The sequence below is a fragment of the Lissotriton vulgaris genome, chromosome 1_1, assembly GCF_964263255.1.
Source record: "Lissotriton vulgaris chromosome 1_1, aLisVul1.2, whole genome shotgun sequence".
NCBI classification, from domain to species: domain Eukaryota; kingdom Metazoa; phylum Chordata; class Amphibia; order Caudata; family Salamandridae; genus Lissotriton; species Lissotriton vulgaris.
Window position 1 is genome coordinate 188,342,190 of NC_141685.1, and position 19,461 is coordinate 188,361,650.

General features: G+C 44.2%; 2 protein-coding genes across 2 annotated transcripts in view; one reads left to right on the plus strand and one right to left on the minus strand.

Moving 5' to 3' along the window:
- LOC147738134 (uncharacterized) overlaps positions 1–19,461 on the plus strand; it is a 96,880-nt gene that overhangs the window by 24,443 nt on the left and 52,976 nt on the right. The window lies entirely within an intron of this gene.
- On the minus strand, positions 7,195–8,208 carry LOC147738135 (uncharacterized). The gene has a single exon (XM_086952157.1). The coding sequence runs from the start codon at positions 8,206–8,208 to the stop codon at positions 7,195–7,197; it is 1,014 nt and encodes a 337-aa protein (XP_086808283.1).

The window sequence follows — 19,461 nt, forward strand, 5'->3', positions numbered from 1 at the left end:
CTATGGGATAGACAGACCACTACCTAATCAAAATCACCATGATGGTTAGGAAAAGGTTTAACAAAGACGAGCCAACTCGACGCCTAAAGAGGCCGTGGCATAAACTTTTAACCAGCGACCTCCACACCACTCTAGGAGAATTCCAACATGAGGCAAATATGGATATCGATATGATATACGCTGCCTATCATGATTGGATCACTAAAGGACTAGATACCCTCATCACAGCCAAATGGACTAAGGGGCGCAGCTCCCCCTCCAGCCCATGGTACAATGATACATTGAAATCCATGCGGAAAAAAGGGCAAAAAAGCCGAGCGAATCTGGAGAAGGGACTACAATGACAGGGATAAAGCATCTTATTTTGCCAAACAAAAACTTGATCACAAAGCTATTTGCTCCGCACGCACTTCTTTTTATGCAGAAGAAATCAACTCTAGCCCAAACCCCACCAAAGTGATTTTTAAACTGGTACAAGAACTGCAGAGTATCAAAACCCCAGCCTCCAGCATTACCTCCGCGCAGCAATGTGAGGACCTTGCCACTTCTTCGTAGAAAAAGTGCAAAAAATCTACAGATCTTTTCCACAGCACTCTTCTGACCCGCCTAACTCCACTAACCTCACTAATGATGGCACTACATTGAGGCTTATACCAAAAATTTCTCACGAGGACCTAACTAAACTCTGCAGGAAGGTTAGGTCTGGCTCCCCAGCAGACCCTATGAGGCCGGCTCATTTTACTGATTCCTTAGAATTTTTTCTATCTTCCCTGGCCTCTATACTAAACCTCTCCTTTTCCTCGGCTACGGTCCCGACGGTTTGGAAACAAGCCTGGGTCTCCCCCATTATTAAGAAACCCACCTTAGACCCTTCCAAACTGGAAAATTTCAGACCCATCTCGCTGCTCCCATGGCTATCTAAATTTGCGGAGGCTCATGTAAACAACGTTCTGTCCCAACATATGGACCATAATAACACCTTGGACCCATCTCAAAATGGGTTCAGGCCGGGCCACAGCACTGAGTCTCCTATCCTCGACTGAACATCTCCGGACAATCCTCGATGCCGGTCAGAGTGCTGCGCTGATTCTATCAGACCTCAGCTCAGCCTTTGATACGGTCTCCCATAACATACTGTTAAACCGCCTGGCGTCAGTAGGGATCACCGGACCTGCCCTGGAATGGTTCCGCTCATTCCTGAAAGATAGATCCTTTCGGGTGTCGGCTCCCCCATTTCTCTCCCAGTCCCACTCCATCGGCCAAGGCGTCCCTCAGGGCTCTGCACTTAGCCCATCCCTCTTTAACCTATATGTGCAGCCACTTGCGGCAGTGGCTAAAGAGTGGGGCCTAACGCAGGTGTCATATGCAGATGACACACAGCTGGTCATCACTCTCACTGATGGCCCGTCCACCTCGGCCTCGAGATTTAGGGATGGCCTGGCGGCAATAGCCCAGTGGATGACAGACAACTGCCTGCAGCTTAAAGCAGGCAAGACAGAGGTGTTGCTCCTCGGGAAGAACTCCAGCTATTGGAATGAACACTGGTGGCCCTCGTCGTTGGGCACCATCCTACCACCTAAAACCTTGGTAAAAAATCTGGGTGTCTGGATAGACTCCTCGCTTAGTTTTCAGACCCACACAAAAAAAGTGGCAGCTACGTGTGTGGGCCTGCTGAGGAGCCTCAACCCGATACTTGGATTCTTCGACTCTAAAGTCCGCCAACTCATTGTTCAATCCACAATCCTCTCCCGCTTAGATTATGCCAATGTCTTGCTTTTGGGCGCCAACAAAGTGGAGATAGCGCGATTACAGCGCGTACAGAACTCTGCGGCAAGAGCCTTGGTTGGTCTCCCCCGCAGATGTTCGGTCCGAGCCACCATCCGAAATCTGCATTGGCTCCCCATTGAAGCTCGTATCCAGTTTAAAACCCTCATCATGGCATTTAAAATCCTCAAATTCGGTTGTCCAGAACTCTTGTGCCCACTCTTAACATCTTACGTGCCACAACGCAATTTGCGCTCATCAGGCCAGCACCTTCTGACTGTACCCGTACAAAACTCTGCAGAATCGGCGGCCGCTCCTTTAGGGTGCTGGGAGCCAAGCTCTTGAACTCCTTGCCTCTGAACATTAGATTTCTGGAAAACCTGTCTGCTTTCCAGAAAGCTATTAAGACCCATCTGTTCCCCTTGCCTTAGGACTCCCCGCCTGTTTTCCTCCTCTTTCTTTTCTGCTCTGATTGGTTCCTTAGCGCCGGGACGCGTCTTTGCTGGGGCAGCTGTTGCGCTTTACCAAAATGTTAACATAACATAACATAACCTGGGACCTGAATAGGGCTGGACCTTCCCTCCACAATGCTGGCTCCGCCCCCTGTGGTGCGACTGATGTCCCTAGCCTGTCCTGTGAATGGGGAGAGGGGCTGAGCACAACAAAGTGATCCAGAACCAGCTGCGTCTGGTTTTACCCTACCTTGCACCCTCCAGACAAAGGAAATATGTGTATAAAAAAGGGGCTGTCACTCCATGCAAGTTGTTCTATGTGACCTAACTTAAAGGGGGGGTCTGCTGCTGGGTACCAGGAGGGCCGCCACTGGGGACTGCCTCCCTGCTGGAGGGCCCTGTGAGCTGGCCCCTGGGCCAGCCTTTGCCTCCCTGCTTTCCTAAAAAGACTTTACTGGACTTTGCCTAGAGCGCCTGATGTCTCCTCTTTAAAAGTGTGTTTTGTGGTATTTGCCCTGAGGAGCCCTGGGCTTCCCATTTCTGGAGAGGCGTTTTGGTGGTGTTCCCAGAGGAGCAGCACGTCTGATTTGCGCAGCAGTGCGAGGCTGTGATCCCTTTTGGTGGGGGGACCCCCGGCGTGGAGTTTTCCCCCGCGATCGTGCTTGTTTGCAGCGCGGGTGCCCGCCCCGCATTGCCAGCCGCCTTGGTAGGGACACGGGAGTCCCCCGCATATCGGCTGAATTTTATCCCTAGCGGGTGCCCACCCGGCCAGGTACCTTGCCGCATTCATTATTTATTACACGGGTGCCTACCCCGCGTGTATGCTGTTCTTAATCCCTAGCGGGTGCCCACCCCGCCAGGGACCTGGTCCTTAAACGGGAACCTGCCCTGTATCCCAGCCAGAAGGTGCGGGGAACAGTGAGGGCTTCCGCGCTGCCTGCAGTGACCCAGAAGTTCATGGGAGCAACAGGAAGCGGACGGGAGCCCACCCCGCGCTCCTGTGCTCTGAGGAAGATCGTGGCGTCATCCCCCGGGGCTCCCCTAGCGAGGGGAGAGCCCCGCAGCTGTGGACGAGTGAAAGTGGAGGGGGCTCGAGGCACATTGTCGGTGCCTGCCCCCGCCGCACTGGAGTGAAAAGAGCCCCGCATTGCCACACAGAGAAGAAAGAGACTGGAGGAGCCATGCCCAGTGAACCTACGGAGCTCATCTGCAGGAGGGGGAGCCCCACGACTGTCCGGCAGCCCTGCAGGAGTGGGAGCCCTGCGACTGTCCGGCCGTGAGGAGGCTCCCAGGGAGAAACGGCAGACAAGTGACCAGACTGGAGCTTCGAGGCTCTCCAGGGAAGGATTCTCACCGCGCCGGAGACCAAGGAGGAGCTAGAGGAGTCCTGCGAAATCCCGGTGAGTGAGGACTGGGAAGGGACCACGGCAGCACTTTACAACCGCCCACACGAGGGGGAGCATCTCCCAATTGCAGAGCCAGGACGCTCCAACGTTGGGGTGATTTTGTTCTGAGGGCCCCAGAGCGGAGCCCCCTGAAGCCTGCACTCATTTGACTTGGGGGCATTTCTTTTAGAGGGCAGTTAGCCCAGGGTGGCCGCGCTGATCTTCCCGGCTGCCCCATATGACCGGGGGCAGCTGCCATATTTTCTTTGGGGGCCATTTGTTTTGAAGTCCCAAGGTGGACTTGGGGACATATTTCCTTTTAATGCGCCCGTGGCTCCAACATTTGGGGGCACAGTTAATTTGGTAGGAGCCCCAGAGGAGAGCCAGGAGGCACGCTGGTGCCAGGCTCAGTTTCCCCAGCTGCCCAGACTTAGTGGGCAGTTGCAACGTTTAGGTGGTGCCCCTGCACCCTGCGCATTGCTGCATTTGCAGCTTGTAGCCCTGACTCTGCTGGACATAGAGCGTTGGTGCCCTTTGAGAGGCCCGTTGGCCTGGGGACAATTTGCCTGTGTTGTGTCCCACGTGGGCGCACTGTGTCTATGCCTAATGTGATTTGTGCGCAAGGATTGGTGATTTGTGTTGATAATTGCCTAATGTGATTTATGCGTAATGTGCAATGCCTTGATGTCTGTGATACCTCTAACCGTTTTCATGCTTAGGAGGTTGTTTTGCCTAGTATAGTTTATACTAGTGAGTTTATTTGTCCCTGCGTGATCTATGCCTATGGTGATTAGTATTGCGTAGTGTGTAACTACCTTTTACCAGGGGTTACTGGTTGTGTTGTACAATTGTTATTTTGTGATACAATTATTCTAGGTTCTAGAAATGCTATTTCTACTCAGTGCTGATTCTGACAGTGGCCCATGTGGCCCTGTCCTGTGTATATAATCCCCTGTAAATACTGCCGAGTGCCAGTTGGCACAGTGTAATTGTGTGATTATGATCTAATGTGTTTATGGTAATACAAAGGATATTTTTACATATAACCTTGTGTGGAGTTCCTTTTTGCGGTGTGCTTAGTGTGTTGCTGCTGTGTGTGTGTGTTGCGCAAACGCTTTACACATTGCCTCCGGGATAAGCCTGATTGCTCGCGCCAAGCTACCAAGGGGGTGAGCAGGGGTTATCTTTGGCGTGCAACTCCCTTGCCCTGACTAGATTCTTGGTTTCTGCCTGGATTTGGCGCAAACCTTAGCCAACCTGAAATCCCATTTCTAACATCCACCAAACGAGAAGAATATCCTCTTGTCAAAATCCAGGCCTATTTATAAAAAATTAGGAAAGTAGCAATTTAGTGCAAATGCAATAAAAGCAGAGGGTGCAAAGTCAGATTTGCTTGCCTGAAAAATAATTATTTTTAATACCCCAAAGAGCTGTGTGAAAACTTTTCCTGTTGAGCGAGGAGAAAATAAAATGTGAAGATCAATTTTTTTTAAGTAGCTTTTTTAGTCTATGCTGACCAGCATTAGTAAAGCCTATTGGTCCAAACAGCAAGGCTTATTGTCTGTGCCAACGCTGGTTTTATTGGGCTCTGGACCTGCGTATCTCCACTGATTCAGGCGGGGAGTGTGCGCTAAGCAACGCTGGGGATCCTCCTGCGGCAAAAATACTATATTGGACAATTTCTTTCCAAAGAGGGGTCCCCACAGACCCCTACATCAGTCCCATGGGGTCAGGATACCACTATCCTTACCCCTCATATCCTATTTACACTTTATTGCCCCACCCCGAAATCCATGTCCCAATTCACAAAATGGCAGCTGTAACTTTTCTCTCAGGGTCCAGCCAGACAATCACAGCATTGCTGTAGGCGCATGGATCCGCTCCCAAGATATACATGAATCTTTTTTCTTAAAGAACTCCAAAACTACTGAACAGATTTTCACCAAATTACAAAGAGCTCTTTCTGGGCCAAGACCTAGATTTTTGCCAAATGTGGTGTAATTCCATTCAGCGGTTTGGGCTGTAGTCCTGTCAAAAATCCTACGGGAATTTGCATGGGGAAAATGTGTTTTGGGACCCACTCCCCCACTCACCTTTTTCTTGGTCCCTGCTTGACGAATCACCCGAACCAATCTCTCTTTCTCTCTGTCTTAGGTAGTTGTTGAAATAAGGTAAAAAGGAACGAAAAACAAACCTGAAGCTCACCAGGTATAATTTACTGATTTAAAATGTGATAAGGAAATCACTGAAAGGCGCGCTAATTTAACATGAAACTGGCCAGTTTCTTCAATTACTGTACTTTTTCAAAAGAATACAATCAAATCTTCCTTGAGTTCTTGATTTAGAATTTATTACATTCCAAAAGGATGTTCCTTCATCAAATCATAGTTGAATTTTATATCCATCATGAATATTTCATAACATTACTTCATGCTTGCCCAATGCATTTCGGGTTAGTAGGAATAACCCTTCGTCAGGGGGCCTTAAATGTAAACATACAGGACCTTAGCTTTCAGAAAACGAACCAATAAATCATTCAAAACAACAGTATGTCTATGCATTAACGATGAGTCATCACAATAAAACACTTACAAGCAAAAAATTAAAAATCATAAATTACATCAGCTTATTGTGTTACAACGTCTGTAAATGAAATGAGGATTGCTTATTATTACGTGGAATGTATTACATACAAAGTGCATGTAGTCTACGTGAATGACGCTCAAGTGTGGAGCAAGGGCAAAAAACAGTTAGAGCTGTAGGAGTGAAAATATAAGAGAAGATGAAACACACGAGTGGGACAAACGAAGCGGTTCTGACGGGACTTACCGGAGAAGTAATGCGTAGTGCTCTCAAGGTTCCGAACGCTGAACCGGTCACGTTAGGGAGAGACCAATTAGAGAGCTAGTTATAGGTATGCGAGTAGGTCACGTGATGGACCGGATAGGTAAGAAAGTAACAAAGTTCCGTCTCAATAAAAGGATAACGATATCCCAAAATTGCTAAATATGAAGTTAAATGTCAGGTTTCGTAATTCTACTTACAACATAGTTGAAAAATAAAAATCTTTAACTCACGGAGAAAAAACGCCGTAGTGCGAATGTTACACGTTATATGATAGGCTCAAGAGAGGTCATGTGATCGGGCGTCTGAAGGTAAACAAACGCTCGTGGAGGTGGATGTTATATGATAGGCTCACGAGAGGTCATGTGATCGGGCGTCTGCAGATAAACAAACGCTCGTGGAAGATTAACAGTAAATAAATGCACTCGTGACTGAATAATGCATCGCGTGTGGAATAAGCAGTGACAGATGTGTGTTTATACATAAAGTAAGCATATAACTGATGCTAAGAGGTGCTGAATATCCGGCATAGCAGTGGAGTGTCTATGCACAACGGGTGTGTATGAAAACCATAATACATAATAAAAGCTAGACAAAAACATGCTTATAAGGTTAACATACTGTATGAACATAATCATACGAAATAGATACCACTATTTTATACAAGTCCAGGATTTAGCTCTATATAATTCCTATATATCATAAGTAGAGGAGTGAGAAGTCTCATGTTACCAAATGTTGTGTCACAATTAAAGGAAGCATGAATATTCAATTCTATCATTGATCCCTGCTGGTTGGAGGGAATTCAGTTTTTTGATCCAATAGAATTCAGCTTGTAGACGTTGTTTCGTGGGATCAATGTCTTGACGTTGCGGGAGTATCCATTTGGTAAATTTTAGCTGTGCAATTTGATGGTTATTTTCCAGCCAATGCGTGGCCACTGCTGATTTCAAGTTTTTCGTTCGAATATTACTTTTATGTTCTGATATTCTGGTTTTGATCTTCCTTTCCGTCTGTCCGACATATATTTTGCCACATGGGCATTTGATTGCATAAATCACATTTTTAGTGTCGCAAGTTCCTGTGTATTGAAGGTCTATTTTATAGCCTTTGGTAGGGTGCATGAATGTATTTCCAAGTATTGTGTTGTTGCAATGTATGCAATTGAGGCATTTAAGCATACCCTTAGATTGAGTTTTAATGACTCTTTTTGCAGTGAGCACCTCTTTAAGGTTTTTTGATCTTTTAAAAGCAAAAGTCAAATGATCACTGTAGAGGTTATTCAAATCCGGTTCTGTCTTGATCAAGTTCCAATGTTGATTGATAATTTTCTTGATTTGTTTAGATACTGTGGAATATTTTAAGACACATACTGTCTTTTTTTCTGTGGATTGTGGTTTAGGTGTTAACAGATGTTCTCTTGATAGGTTAGCCACTTTTTTGATTGATTCATCTAAGATATCTTTGGGATATCCTCGCTCTAGATATTGTTGTAGTTGATCTGCAATAGTTTCTTCTAATCTGTGTGGATCAGAAGTGATTCTTTTGAGGCGAATGAATTGGGATGTTGGCAAATGTTTTTTTAAGGTTTCAGGATGAAAGCTTTGGAACAACAAGCTGGAGTTTCGATCTGTTGGTTTCTTGTAGACTTGAGTATGTAGTTTTTGGTTAATGATGGTTATCTGAACATCTAGAAAAGAAATGGTTTGTTTTTGAATAGTATGCGTGTATTTAATTCTGGGATTCAGTTGGTTTATTTCCATGATATTGGTAAGAAGTTGTTCTTTTTCACCTCTCCAGATTAGAAACCAGTCGTCTATGTATCTTTTGAATGTCACTAGATGGTCAGTCCAGTTAGTGTTATTCAGGATGTTCTCATGTTCAAATTTGGACATAAACAGGTTCGCATACGAGGGAGCTCCCCCAAAGCCCATTGATGTGCCATTGCATTGATTGTAGAATCTATTATCTGATTCGAAATAGCTATGATATAGCGCAAAGTGCATGAGTTCCATTAGAAAGATCTTATTAGCTTCACATTCTTCATCTCTTAGTAAGTTCCATTCAAAAGCTTTGAGGCCTTCATTATATGGTATGGAAGTGTATAATGACACTACGTCAATTGTGCCAAGCCAATATTCTGTATTTGGTTCCAGCTCGATGGTTTTGAGCAAGTTGAGAAAGGTTGTAGTATCCTTTATGTAAGTTTGCCCTTTTTGTACGATCGGCTGTAGGAAACAGTCTAAGTATTTACCAATGCTGTCAGATATAGACCCGCAAGCAGACATTATGGGTCTAAAGGGTGGTTTTTTCAAGTCTTTATGAATTTTTGGCAACATATATAGTTTTGGCCTCCGAGGATATTTGGTTACCAAAAATGTATATGTTCTTTCGTCAATCCATTTCTGTTCTAGCGCACGTTCCAGAATTGATGTGAGAGTTTTTTGATATTCTTTAGTAGGATCGGTGTCCAGAGGAATGTATGTATTTACGTCGTGTACATGTTGATTTACATTGTTGTGGTAAAAGGTAGTGTCCATAATGATAAGGGCTCCCCCTTTATCTGCTCTTTGAAAGGTAAGTTCTGTATCTTTAGATAACTGCATTATGATACTTAATTCTTTTTTGGACAAATTGTTCTTAGTATTTTTGTTGAAGTTGATTTGTTGGATATCAGTCAGTATCATTCTTTCCACTGTTTCAATGGTTTTGTGCGAATATGGCGCACAAAATGTACTCTTGGGTTTAAATACTGTGGTATTGGTTGTCAATGGAGGTGTTGCATCCTTAAAAAAATATTTCAATTTGAGGTTTCTGAAAAATTTAAATAGCGCAATCTCTGTTTCCGCCAAATTGGTCTTGTAAGTAGGTACAAATGATGTTCCTTTATTGAGTACCGCCATCTGGGCTGGTGTTAGAGATTTTGATGAAATGTTGATTACTAGGTCGTTTTTGTTGATTTCTGACTCCTTGTTCGTCTGGCTCTTTCTTCGGGAGATTCTTCTCCCCCTCCTGATGCGACTATAGGTTGTGCATTGGCTGCTGGACTGATGTCTAAAAAAGGCTGCTTTCTGGTGGATGTGCTGGGTTGTTGAGTTTTATCAATAGGCTGTCTGGTTTGTGAAATATCTGATTCAGAAACTAGGCTTTCTTGTGAGGAATTGGCTGATGGTTTAGTTTTAGGTTGTTGCCATTTCTTTTGGTTGTAAATTTCAGCCCAGGTGTACACTTCATCATATTTATAGTCTATTGTATCTCTTTTGTATTTCCTGACTTTCCGATCATTTACTTCTTTGGCATATTTATCTAATCTTTTATTCACATCTTCTAAAGTTGTTTGTAAATCTGGAATTTTTTCAAGTTCCTTTTTCATGTTGTTTAGATCGGATTCAATTTCTCTTAAGACTTTTGAAAGTTCTTGTATGATTAGTAGGATTAGATCGAGCGAACATTTATTCAGGATTTGGTACCATTTTTGCAACAAATTGCTTACTGTTTTTACACAACATCGGTTTTAGAGCGATTCTCAACCCTCTGGGGATTCTCTTATTCTTATGATAATGTATCAATGTGGTTGCATGTAGTCTTTGGTTAATTTCCTTCTTACTTAGGAATTCAAATTGACGAATTAGTTGTGCTGTGGTTGAAATGTTTGGACTGAAAGCTCTGGTCTCCTGTATGAGTCCATATATTTCTTCTGCTGCCTCTGGTGTGAAGGCTAACATCTCGGCTTGGTTGGCAGTTATTTGAGCTATTTCGTCGAACTGCATTTTCGAACCTTTGTTTGGTGCACTGGGAGATGAGGAAGGCAAGTGTTTTATAAATCTGGTTATTGTATCTCCGTGCACTCGGTAAATTATTTAAATTTGAAGGCAATTTGGGCGCGTTTCCTTGTCGCACTATGCCTGATAGTGCCTTATATAATGAGTCCAAAATGTGATTAGGAAATCACTGAAAGGCGCGCTAATTTAACATGAAACTGGCCAGTTTCTTCAAAGATTTCTGTACTTTTTCAAAAGAATACAATCGAATCTTCCTTGAGTTCTTGATTTAGAATTTATTACATTCCAAAAGGATGTTCCTTCATCAAATCCTAGTTGAATTTTATATCCCTCATGAATATTTCATAACATTACTGGCCAGTTTCATGTTAAATTAGCGCGCCTTTCAGTGATTTCCTAATCACATTTTAGACTCATTATATAAGGCACTATCAGGCATAGTGCGACAAGGAAACGCGCCCAAATTGCCTTCAAATTTAAATAATTTACCGAGTGCACGGAGATACAATAACCAGATAATTTACTGATTTAACCATTACATGTGCCCCCACCATGCACTGCTTATACCGTCACATATTACATCAATCATGATATGTTAAATTACATAATTGATAAGATAACATTGGACGTCTCACACAGCATTACTGATGACATCACTGATGACATCATAGTCGTATGCAGCATAAAGTTACTGAATGTACATGTGAAAGTCAATAGCATAAAAATAGTGTAAGCCCAAGAGACAAGTGTAAATGTGCATTTTAAAAACTATATTGTGCATGCTTTTCAAATCACTAAAAATCAGAGGGAACAATTAATCCATGTTGAAAATGGTAATAGCGGAGTGCACCTGAAGTTGGTTACAGAGGTGTATTTGAAAGTAGGTTGTGGCTTTAAGCCCATTCAAAAGAAAATCTGTGAAAAAGGCAAAAGTAGCTGTTGACAGTTCATAAACAATGTGGATTTCTTGCCCAAATTAAGTAGTTGTGATACAGTGTTCTAGAGACATTTTGTAAGATGTGCATATTTATTTGTAGAACTTAACTAAAGATTTTCAGGCATTACAGATTATTGAATAATATAAAATGTAGGGTGGTTTATCTCATTCTAGTGCTGTAGGCATGACTCTAAGGTTGCAGCTGTGATGCCCCTCTCCAGGATGTGTACAGTGTATTTGACTAATCTTCTTAGCGTTGAGCCTATGGAGCCTACAGAAGTAAACGTATACTTGTCAACCAATGGACTTAAAATTTGGATCAATCCGAAGTCTTTAAGATGATCACAGAAAATTATCAAGCATGTTGAATTACTTAAAGTCTGAGGTTCCGTGATTCTGAACCAGTTTCATAAAAGTCGTCGTATTTAGACGATTTTGGTATCAGCAGACCGCAAATGACGAGTGCAGCATGTACAAGTGTTTTCGTCATAAACAATAGAGCGAAACACTATGTATTTTGGGACTTCGTTTGGACCTTCGGGTTCCATTTTGTGTACGGCAGCCATTTTGTGGTTGCCCTCACATAGGCTGATTACTTCGGCCGAACGAGTCCTTGGGACACGTACACTTTTAGCTGACTTCTGTGTGACCTGAGCAAGTCGACTCCCTTGCCCGAAGCTGACCTTGTTGAGCCAGTTCCTTGTTAGGCAGCTGGTCAGATAGAGATCAAAGAGCAGGACATTGCTGAGTTTATGGTACACGCACACACCCTTCAATCTTGTTTCTCATCTGTTTCTGTTCCTTCCTTTATGGCTTAATCATTGATGTGGGTTGAGGTCTTTATGATGGGTTTGCCCGACCTGTCCGAACAGGAATGTTGTTTTTTGCTTGGTCATGTCTGGTGGGCTGGACAACGGAAAGTGGGATTGTCATCATGCGATATGTTTGAAATGTCACTATTTCATTGGTCAGTTGTACGTAACTGATGCTAGCCAGGAATGTTGCCTGAAGCATGATTTTTGGCATAAAAGACGATGTCTCGCTCTATGAATTTGTGCAGTCTCTGGCGAACCACCCGTGTTGTGCTTCGTAGATCTCTGTTTCTGGTTGCAGCCAATAAACTTGGTCTCTGACGTCATCTAGAAGTGTCCTGTGTCTCTGTTTGCCAAGACAGGTGAATCCGAAGACATTGGGCGTTTCCCCTGGCGCTGCTGGGTTCTAAAAACCTGGTTTCAGTTGGCGCCCAACAAGGGGCGACTTCAGCGGTACCGGTCCAAGCCTGAAGATCGCGAGGAGCTTTGTGTGAAAATTCTGGAGGAAGGCCTGCCACTTCATCGACACTTGTATGTCGTGGTGGTCCGAAAGTCTTTGCTGCGAGGTTCCCCGCTTTCCGACGGCTACAAAGGACTGCTGCCCTGACTGTCACCCTGTCTTGGAAGCCGTTTGATGATTTGTATAGCGAGACAATAGACGGGTCTTCTGGTGACGCCATCGACATTTCAGTTAAGTATGAGTGGAGCGTCTCCCAGTCCTTAGTTTTGTTTGGTATCCCTTCGGGATCCCTTTGATTTGGGTCTTGCAAGTTCCAAAGCCGAGGGACTTGTGTATTCACAAGGCTATCACGTTCGATTTTCCCTTGAAGTTTGAAGCTAGACTAGTAAGCGAAGATGCCTGGTCTTAGCAGATTTGGAAAAATATTTAGTTGTGGTTATACTAGGGATTCCCGATTGGAGGACTCGTGTCCGGTTCCTCTGATTGGAACTCCGAAGTAGGAGCTTTACGTAAAACATGGAGTGGGCCCCATCACGTATAATGAGGTATGGATTAGATATACCAGGAAAGACGGTGTCCTACAAATGCCCCGTTATGGTAGCTTTGAAACTGAGATTTTAGACAATCTCGAAGTTAAATTGTTCAAGAAGAAAGCCCGGCCGGCGATGTTTGACTCTTTCCGCCTATGGCGAAAGGAAGCCAAACAGAAAGAAATTAAGTTAGCGAAGAGAAATAAAAGAGAGAAGGGTATTTCGATAATGCAAGCTGCTATACAGTTTAAACATAACGAAGAAGAGCAAGAGCGTAAACAGTTGCACAGGCAACGTAAAATGGCGATTGATAAGTGCTATCCAGCTTTACCTAAACTGCAAGGTGTGAAGCAGGACATTGAGAAAGATTCTTTGATGTCCCATCTGTTAAGTTCACCGCCACCCTATGCGCAAAGTGCTACAGCACCTCCGCAACCTTTAGTTGCGCAACCTGCGCAACCTCCGCAACCTTCAGTTGTTTTACCTCCTGTTATCGTGCCACCGCCAGCTCCTCTTCAGTTGGCTCCTATTCCTTTGGCGCAGCCTTCTCAAGGGTTGCCGACTTTTCTACCCCCTTCACCTGCGACTCCTACTTCTGTGTTGTCTACCTCTTCTGCTATTGCTCCTACATTGGTTTCCTCTCAATCTGCGTTGTCTCCTGTCCTTTTATCAGCTTCTCCTTCTGTTCAACAGAGGATGACAGATACTGTTACTATTCTTCTGTCTCCTCTTTTTGGGTCACTAGGTATGACCCCTGTTTTAGAGCGTAAACAATTACGTAGCCATTTGCCTGGTTCCGAAGAGCGAACAGCGTTGGATGATTTAGCACGTAAATGGGTTACTAATACTTCGAGGTATGATCTAGAGTCTGTTATGGATCTTTTCCGGCAATGGGAAGAACCAAAGCCGAGATATGTCTTTGGGATAATGTGTACTTTCCTTCGTGAAGAATGGAAAGATGGTGAGTTGGGACAGACTCTGCCAGAATTGTTCCGTGTACAATCTGAGTTTGCGAAAGGTACGATTGTAGGTCCTAATGTTGAAAGAGCAGTAGCGACACTGTTTTCGTTTAGGAGTGAGTCTCCTTCACAGCCGTTGTTTGAGCCTGATCCTTCTTTTGGGAGGGAAGTGCGACAGTACCCAATGAGGGAAGTTCCGCCAGTTTGGAGAGATGGAAACCCAAATGCTGCTCCGCCTACTTTACCTCATTTTCAGCGTGTTTGGGTACATGTTCCGTGGAAGCGAGCCGAAGTTTTGGCCCTTAAACAGACTTTACCTGATCCTCGTAAAAATACTGCAGGGTACTACATGGAGTTATCCCAGACCGCAGGTTCATGTATCATGAATCTAGCCGATATAGATATGTTGTTTGGGAATGTAGTTCCACAACCATTATGGGCAAAGATTCGTCATGAGAACCATGCACATGAGTTAGGTGATACATGGGTTAATCTTGCTGCTGCAGATGGTCGACAAACTGGTGGTGCTAAACCTGAGCCCATAATTACAGAACTCCCTGGTAGAATTATTGATTATATGAAGACTTTAATGCCGGCTATGCGTGTTAATGGGACAAATTGTCTGCATGCAAGCAGAAGAAAGACGAAACTGTGTCTGACTTTTTCACAAGGTTCGAAGAGACATTTGTAGACCACAGTGGTCAAGACATGAGTACTGAAGGTGGTCAACGGTTGTTCGTCGATAAGTTTGTACATAATTTGCTTCACGAGTTATGTACTAAGTTGAAGGATTCAGAGAGTTCTTGGGCAGTTTCATTGTCGGCGCAGATATTGGCTACTGCGCAATACTATGAAAATGGGGATAAGGATGAAAGAGATAAAGCCGACAAGAAGACTAAAGATCTGAAAACAAAGGTTCTTCTGCAGCAAGCGTATCCGCCTCGTAGTAATCAGCGTGATTCTCAGCCACCTCAGCAATATCAGAGAAACTCGCAAAGATTCGAGTCTTCTCAACAGCCTTTTTCTGTAGGCCCTAATTAGTGTGCATATTGTAAAGAAGAGGGTCATTTCAAGAGTAGTTGCCCGGTTTTGCTGCAGCGTACGAATGGTGTTTCTGGTATGAGCGGTCGAGGTTTTCAACAAACTTCTAGAGGTAGGGGACGTGGTGCGTTCCCCCCAGAATGCGCGTTCTTTTCCTTTGCAGAATTCTATGAATTGTTTTGATCAGCAGAATGGTGCATCTGGTAGGACGACTCAGTATTATGCTGACGACTACTGCGTCGAAGATGAGCATATGGACGGTAATGATTGCTAGGACAGCCATAGACAAAGAGAGGGAGTTGTTTCAGTTCCAGTAGATCAGAGTGGACCTTATGTTGAAGTGATTGCATCAGGTGTGTCAGAGCCTTTTCTGTTGGATACTGGTGCTGCGAAGAGTTCTATCATGCACTCTAAACTCCCTGGCGCACCTTTGTCTGGCTTAACGAATGTTTCAGTAGGTTTTTCTGGCGCCCCGGTTAGAAATCCGATTTCTAGTCCATTGTCCATTTCTGTTGGACCTTGTGAATTTGAATCACCCCTCATTCTGACAACAGGTTGTGGTTAAAACTTGTTGGGATTGGACTTATTAAAGAGATTGTATGCGACACTATATTGTTCTCCTTCAGGAGTACAGCTTACATTTGGTAAAAGAGTGATCTCTCCGATGTATTTGTCTAAAGATCGACTTCCATCTGAATTGTCTTCTCTCCCTGATTCTCTTTGGGCTACTGGTCCTAATGATGTGGGTCTCTTAGAGATTCCGCCATATGTTGTGACGTTGAAAGCGAATGATATATTGCCACGTATTCCGCAATACAGGATCTCCAGTGATGGTGAAAGAGCACTTTTGGCGATCATCTACGATTTAATTGAGAAAGGTGTGATTGAGGAAACAAGAGGTAATGTGTGAAATAGTCCGGTTTTGCCTGTTCCGAAAAGAACATATTCTTCACAACCTCCTGTATATAGGTTTGTGATCGATCTTCGCAAGATGAACAAGATTGTAGTTCCGCAATTTCCTGTAGTGCCAGATATTACTGCTTTACTTACTCTGATTCCAGCTTCCGCTACCTGGTTTTCGGTGATTGATTTGAAGAATGCTTTCTTCGGATTCCCGATTGCCGAGGAGAGTAGGGATATCTTTGGCTTCTCTTTAGGAGGCCGAAGTTTCTGGTTCAAATGCGCTCCCCAAGGTTATTGTGAGAGTCCGTCAATCTATAGTCAAGCCTTGAAGACACAACTTGACTTGCTTGTTTTACCTGATGGTGCTGCCCTTATTCAGTATGTTGACGATTTGTTAGTTGCTGCTGACAGTGAAGGCATTTGTAAAGAAGCTACTTTGTCATTGCTACGTCATCTATCTGATTTCCACTATAAGGTGTCTCTATCGAAGTTGCAATATTGTCGACAAGAGGTAACCTACTTAGGTCACCTCTTATCGAAGGAGGGAAAAGGGTTGACTCCGGAACGAATTCAAGCTATTGTGAAAATGAGTGTGCCTATGACACAGAGAGAAGTACGTGCTTTCCTAGGTATTACGTCTTATTGTAGACAGTGGATTCCGAATTTTTCGCTCCTTGCAAAACCTTTGATAGCTCTTACTGTTAAGGATACTCCAAATCCTATTCCTTGGACTGACGAATGTCAGAAGAGCTTTTCAGAATTGCGCAACGAGTTGTGTTCGGCTCCTGTGTTGGGTACTCCCGACTACAGCAAGCCTTTTACATTATATGTCCACGAGAGAGAGGGATGTGGATTGTCAGTCCTGACTCAACAGTTTGGCGATAAGCAGCGTCCATGTTTATGTTTATTAAAACTTTTATTAAAGTTTTAATAAACATAAACATGGACGCAGCGTCCATGTGCATATTTTTCGTCGACTTTGGATCCGGTAGCTAGAGCGTTGCCGAGTTGTTTGAGAGCTACAGCGGCAGCGGCTGTTTCTATTTGACAGTCCACTGGCTTGATGGACAATATATTGATTGTGATGGTTCCACATGCAGTGGATACCTTGTTGAATCGTACCAAGACACATCACTTAACTAGTGCTCGGTTGTCGGGTTACGAATTGACCTTGTTAGCAAGCCACGTACATATAAAGAGATGCAACACGTTGAATCCAGCTACGTTGTTGCCGATTGTAGTTGAAACAGATGCTTGTGAACCGCACGATTGCTTCCTTAGGACAGAGGAAGAAACGAAAGGGAGGATAGACCTTAGTGATACTCCTCTTACAGAATGTGATGGTACTATATGGGTTGATGGTTCATGTTTTAAGCTTCCGAATGGTGATACGACTGCGGCATATGCTGTTACGACTTTGCATACGATTGTTGAAGCTGCACGTATCCCGCACAATTCAGCGCAGGCAGCAGAGTTGATTGCATTGACAAGAGCGTGTGTGTTGTCGAAAGCCAAGCGAGTGACTGTGTATACCGATAGTCAGTATGCATTTGGTGTGGCTCATAGTTTTGGACGACTGTGGAAAGAGCGTGGGTTTCTGACTTCACATGGGACTAAGATTCAGCATGGTCAGTTGGTGAACGAACTCCTCGAGTCACTTACTTTGCCGTTGCGATCGCGAAATGCAGTGCGCATAAGAAAGTTACTGATGGTGTTGGTCGTGGTAATGCGTTTGCAGATGAAGTTGCAAAAGAAACTGCAAGAAATGTGATGAGTCGAATGTATGTTGCGGGTCCAGCAAGATGGGTTCCGGATATAGGTATGTGTGAAGATACGATTGAGAGCGTGAAGTCCATTCAAGCTGAAGCTACGGAAAAAGAGTTGAATGGAGAGAGAGCAAGGGTAAATTTGATTCGAATGGTTGTTGGATTGATTTGTCAGAGCATCAGAGATGGTTGTTACCTGATGCGTATGTGCTTCCAGTGGTTACAATGGCGCATGGAATGGCTCATATCAGTACAAAAGGGATTTGTAAGTTGTTGGCTCCAGTATGGCAAAATGCTGGAATTCCCAAGTGTGCAGAGAATTTGGTCAAAAATTGTATGGTGTGTCTGATGTACAACCCTGGTAAGGGAACTCCAACTCCAGCTGGTCATTTTGCGCCTCCAACGTATCTGTTCGAGGCTTTGCAGCTAGACTTCATACACATGGAGAGGTGCAACAACCTGAAGTATGTGTTAGTGGTAGTTTGCTCTTTTTCTAGATGGGTAGAAGCTTACCCCTTGAAAGATAACACTGCCTTGTCCACAGCTAAAGCCCTTGTTAAGGAATTTTTCCCTAGGTACGGTTTGCCGAGAATGATCTGGAGTGATAATGGGAGTGAATTTGTGGGTCAAGTGACGAAGAAAGTATGTGATGGATTAGGAATTAGGCAGAAGTTCCACGCTGCTAATCATCCCCAATCAGCTGGTCTAGTTGAGTGCTACAATGGCACTCTTAAATTGAAACTGGCCAAGATACAGGCGAGCTCTGGTCTGCAATGGCCCGATGCTTTGCCATTGGCCCTGCTTTCCACTAGAATGACTGCATTCACGAATGGGTTTGAGTCCGTATGAGGTCGTGTTTGGTCGCCCGGCAAATATTTGGGGAGTGCCGCAGCCGACAAAATTTTGCGAGATTGAACATCATGTACTACTTGACTATTTGTACGATTTGACGGCTAAATTGCGTGTTTTGCACCAACAGGTTCATGATTCACTGTCAGAAGCGTCTGAAGATCCAGGACATGCTATCGAACTTGGCACCTGGGTGCTAATAAAGAACTTTCAGAGAACTAAGAACGAGCAGCCCAGGTGGAACGGACAGTATCAAGTGCTTTTGGCCACCCGTTCAGCAGTACGAGTGCACGGTAAAAAGAACTGGATCCACGGTGTACAGTGTAAGAGGGCCCCTTTGCCTTTGCCGTACGACCAGTGGGTGCAGAAAGGACTTCCTGACTCTGAGACTGAGATCGTGCCCCGTTTTATGCCCTTTAGCGATGCATGTTTGATTGAAATGAACTCTGAACGAGAAAGCGACAATCTTCTGCAAGAAGCTGTGCCTCCGTCGAATCGTTTGGGTACTTCTGAACCTGAACTGTTATTCAGAGAACAGACATTGCCTGGAAAAGAGCGTTATAATTTGCGACCAAGAGTCGTGGGACAAATAAAAATGTCAAGTCTTTCTTTGCTATTTTTAAGGTTTAACTCTCATCCGAGGAACTATTTTGATTTTTGTTTTTTCGAACCGCCATCCGGGTTCAGTTGTAGGGTCGCGGTTGCCGAAGTCTTTGGAGTGCAGCCGAAGACGTTAGGTCGACGGTTCTGGTTGGTCTAAGGGAGTTACCCTTGACTGACAGAAGCATTCCTTAGCATAGAACACCCTACCACCGCGAGCAGCACATTAGAGAGGATGGAGTTTTTCGAGATGGAGAGACCTGTTGGAAGAATAAGCTTCAAGAGCAAAATTTGTACAGTTATGAGTAGAAAACGCTTTGTAATATTGTGTTTATTTATGCTGTTTAGTGTAATGACGTTTCTCGTTCGATATGTGA

What these genes read in the sequence shown, in the direction of transcription:
- LOC147738135 (XM_086952157.1), bottom strand. Translation starts at nt 8,208, where the DNA reads ATGGAAATAAACCAACTGAATCCCAGAATTAAATACACGCATACTATT.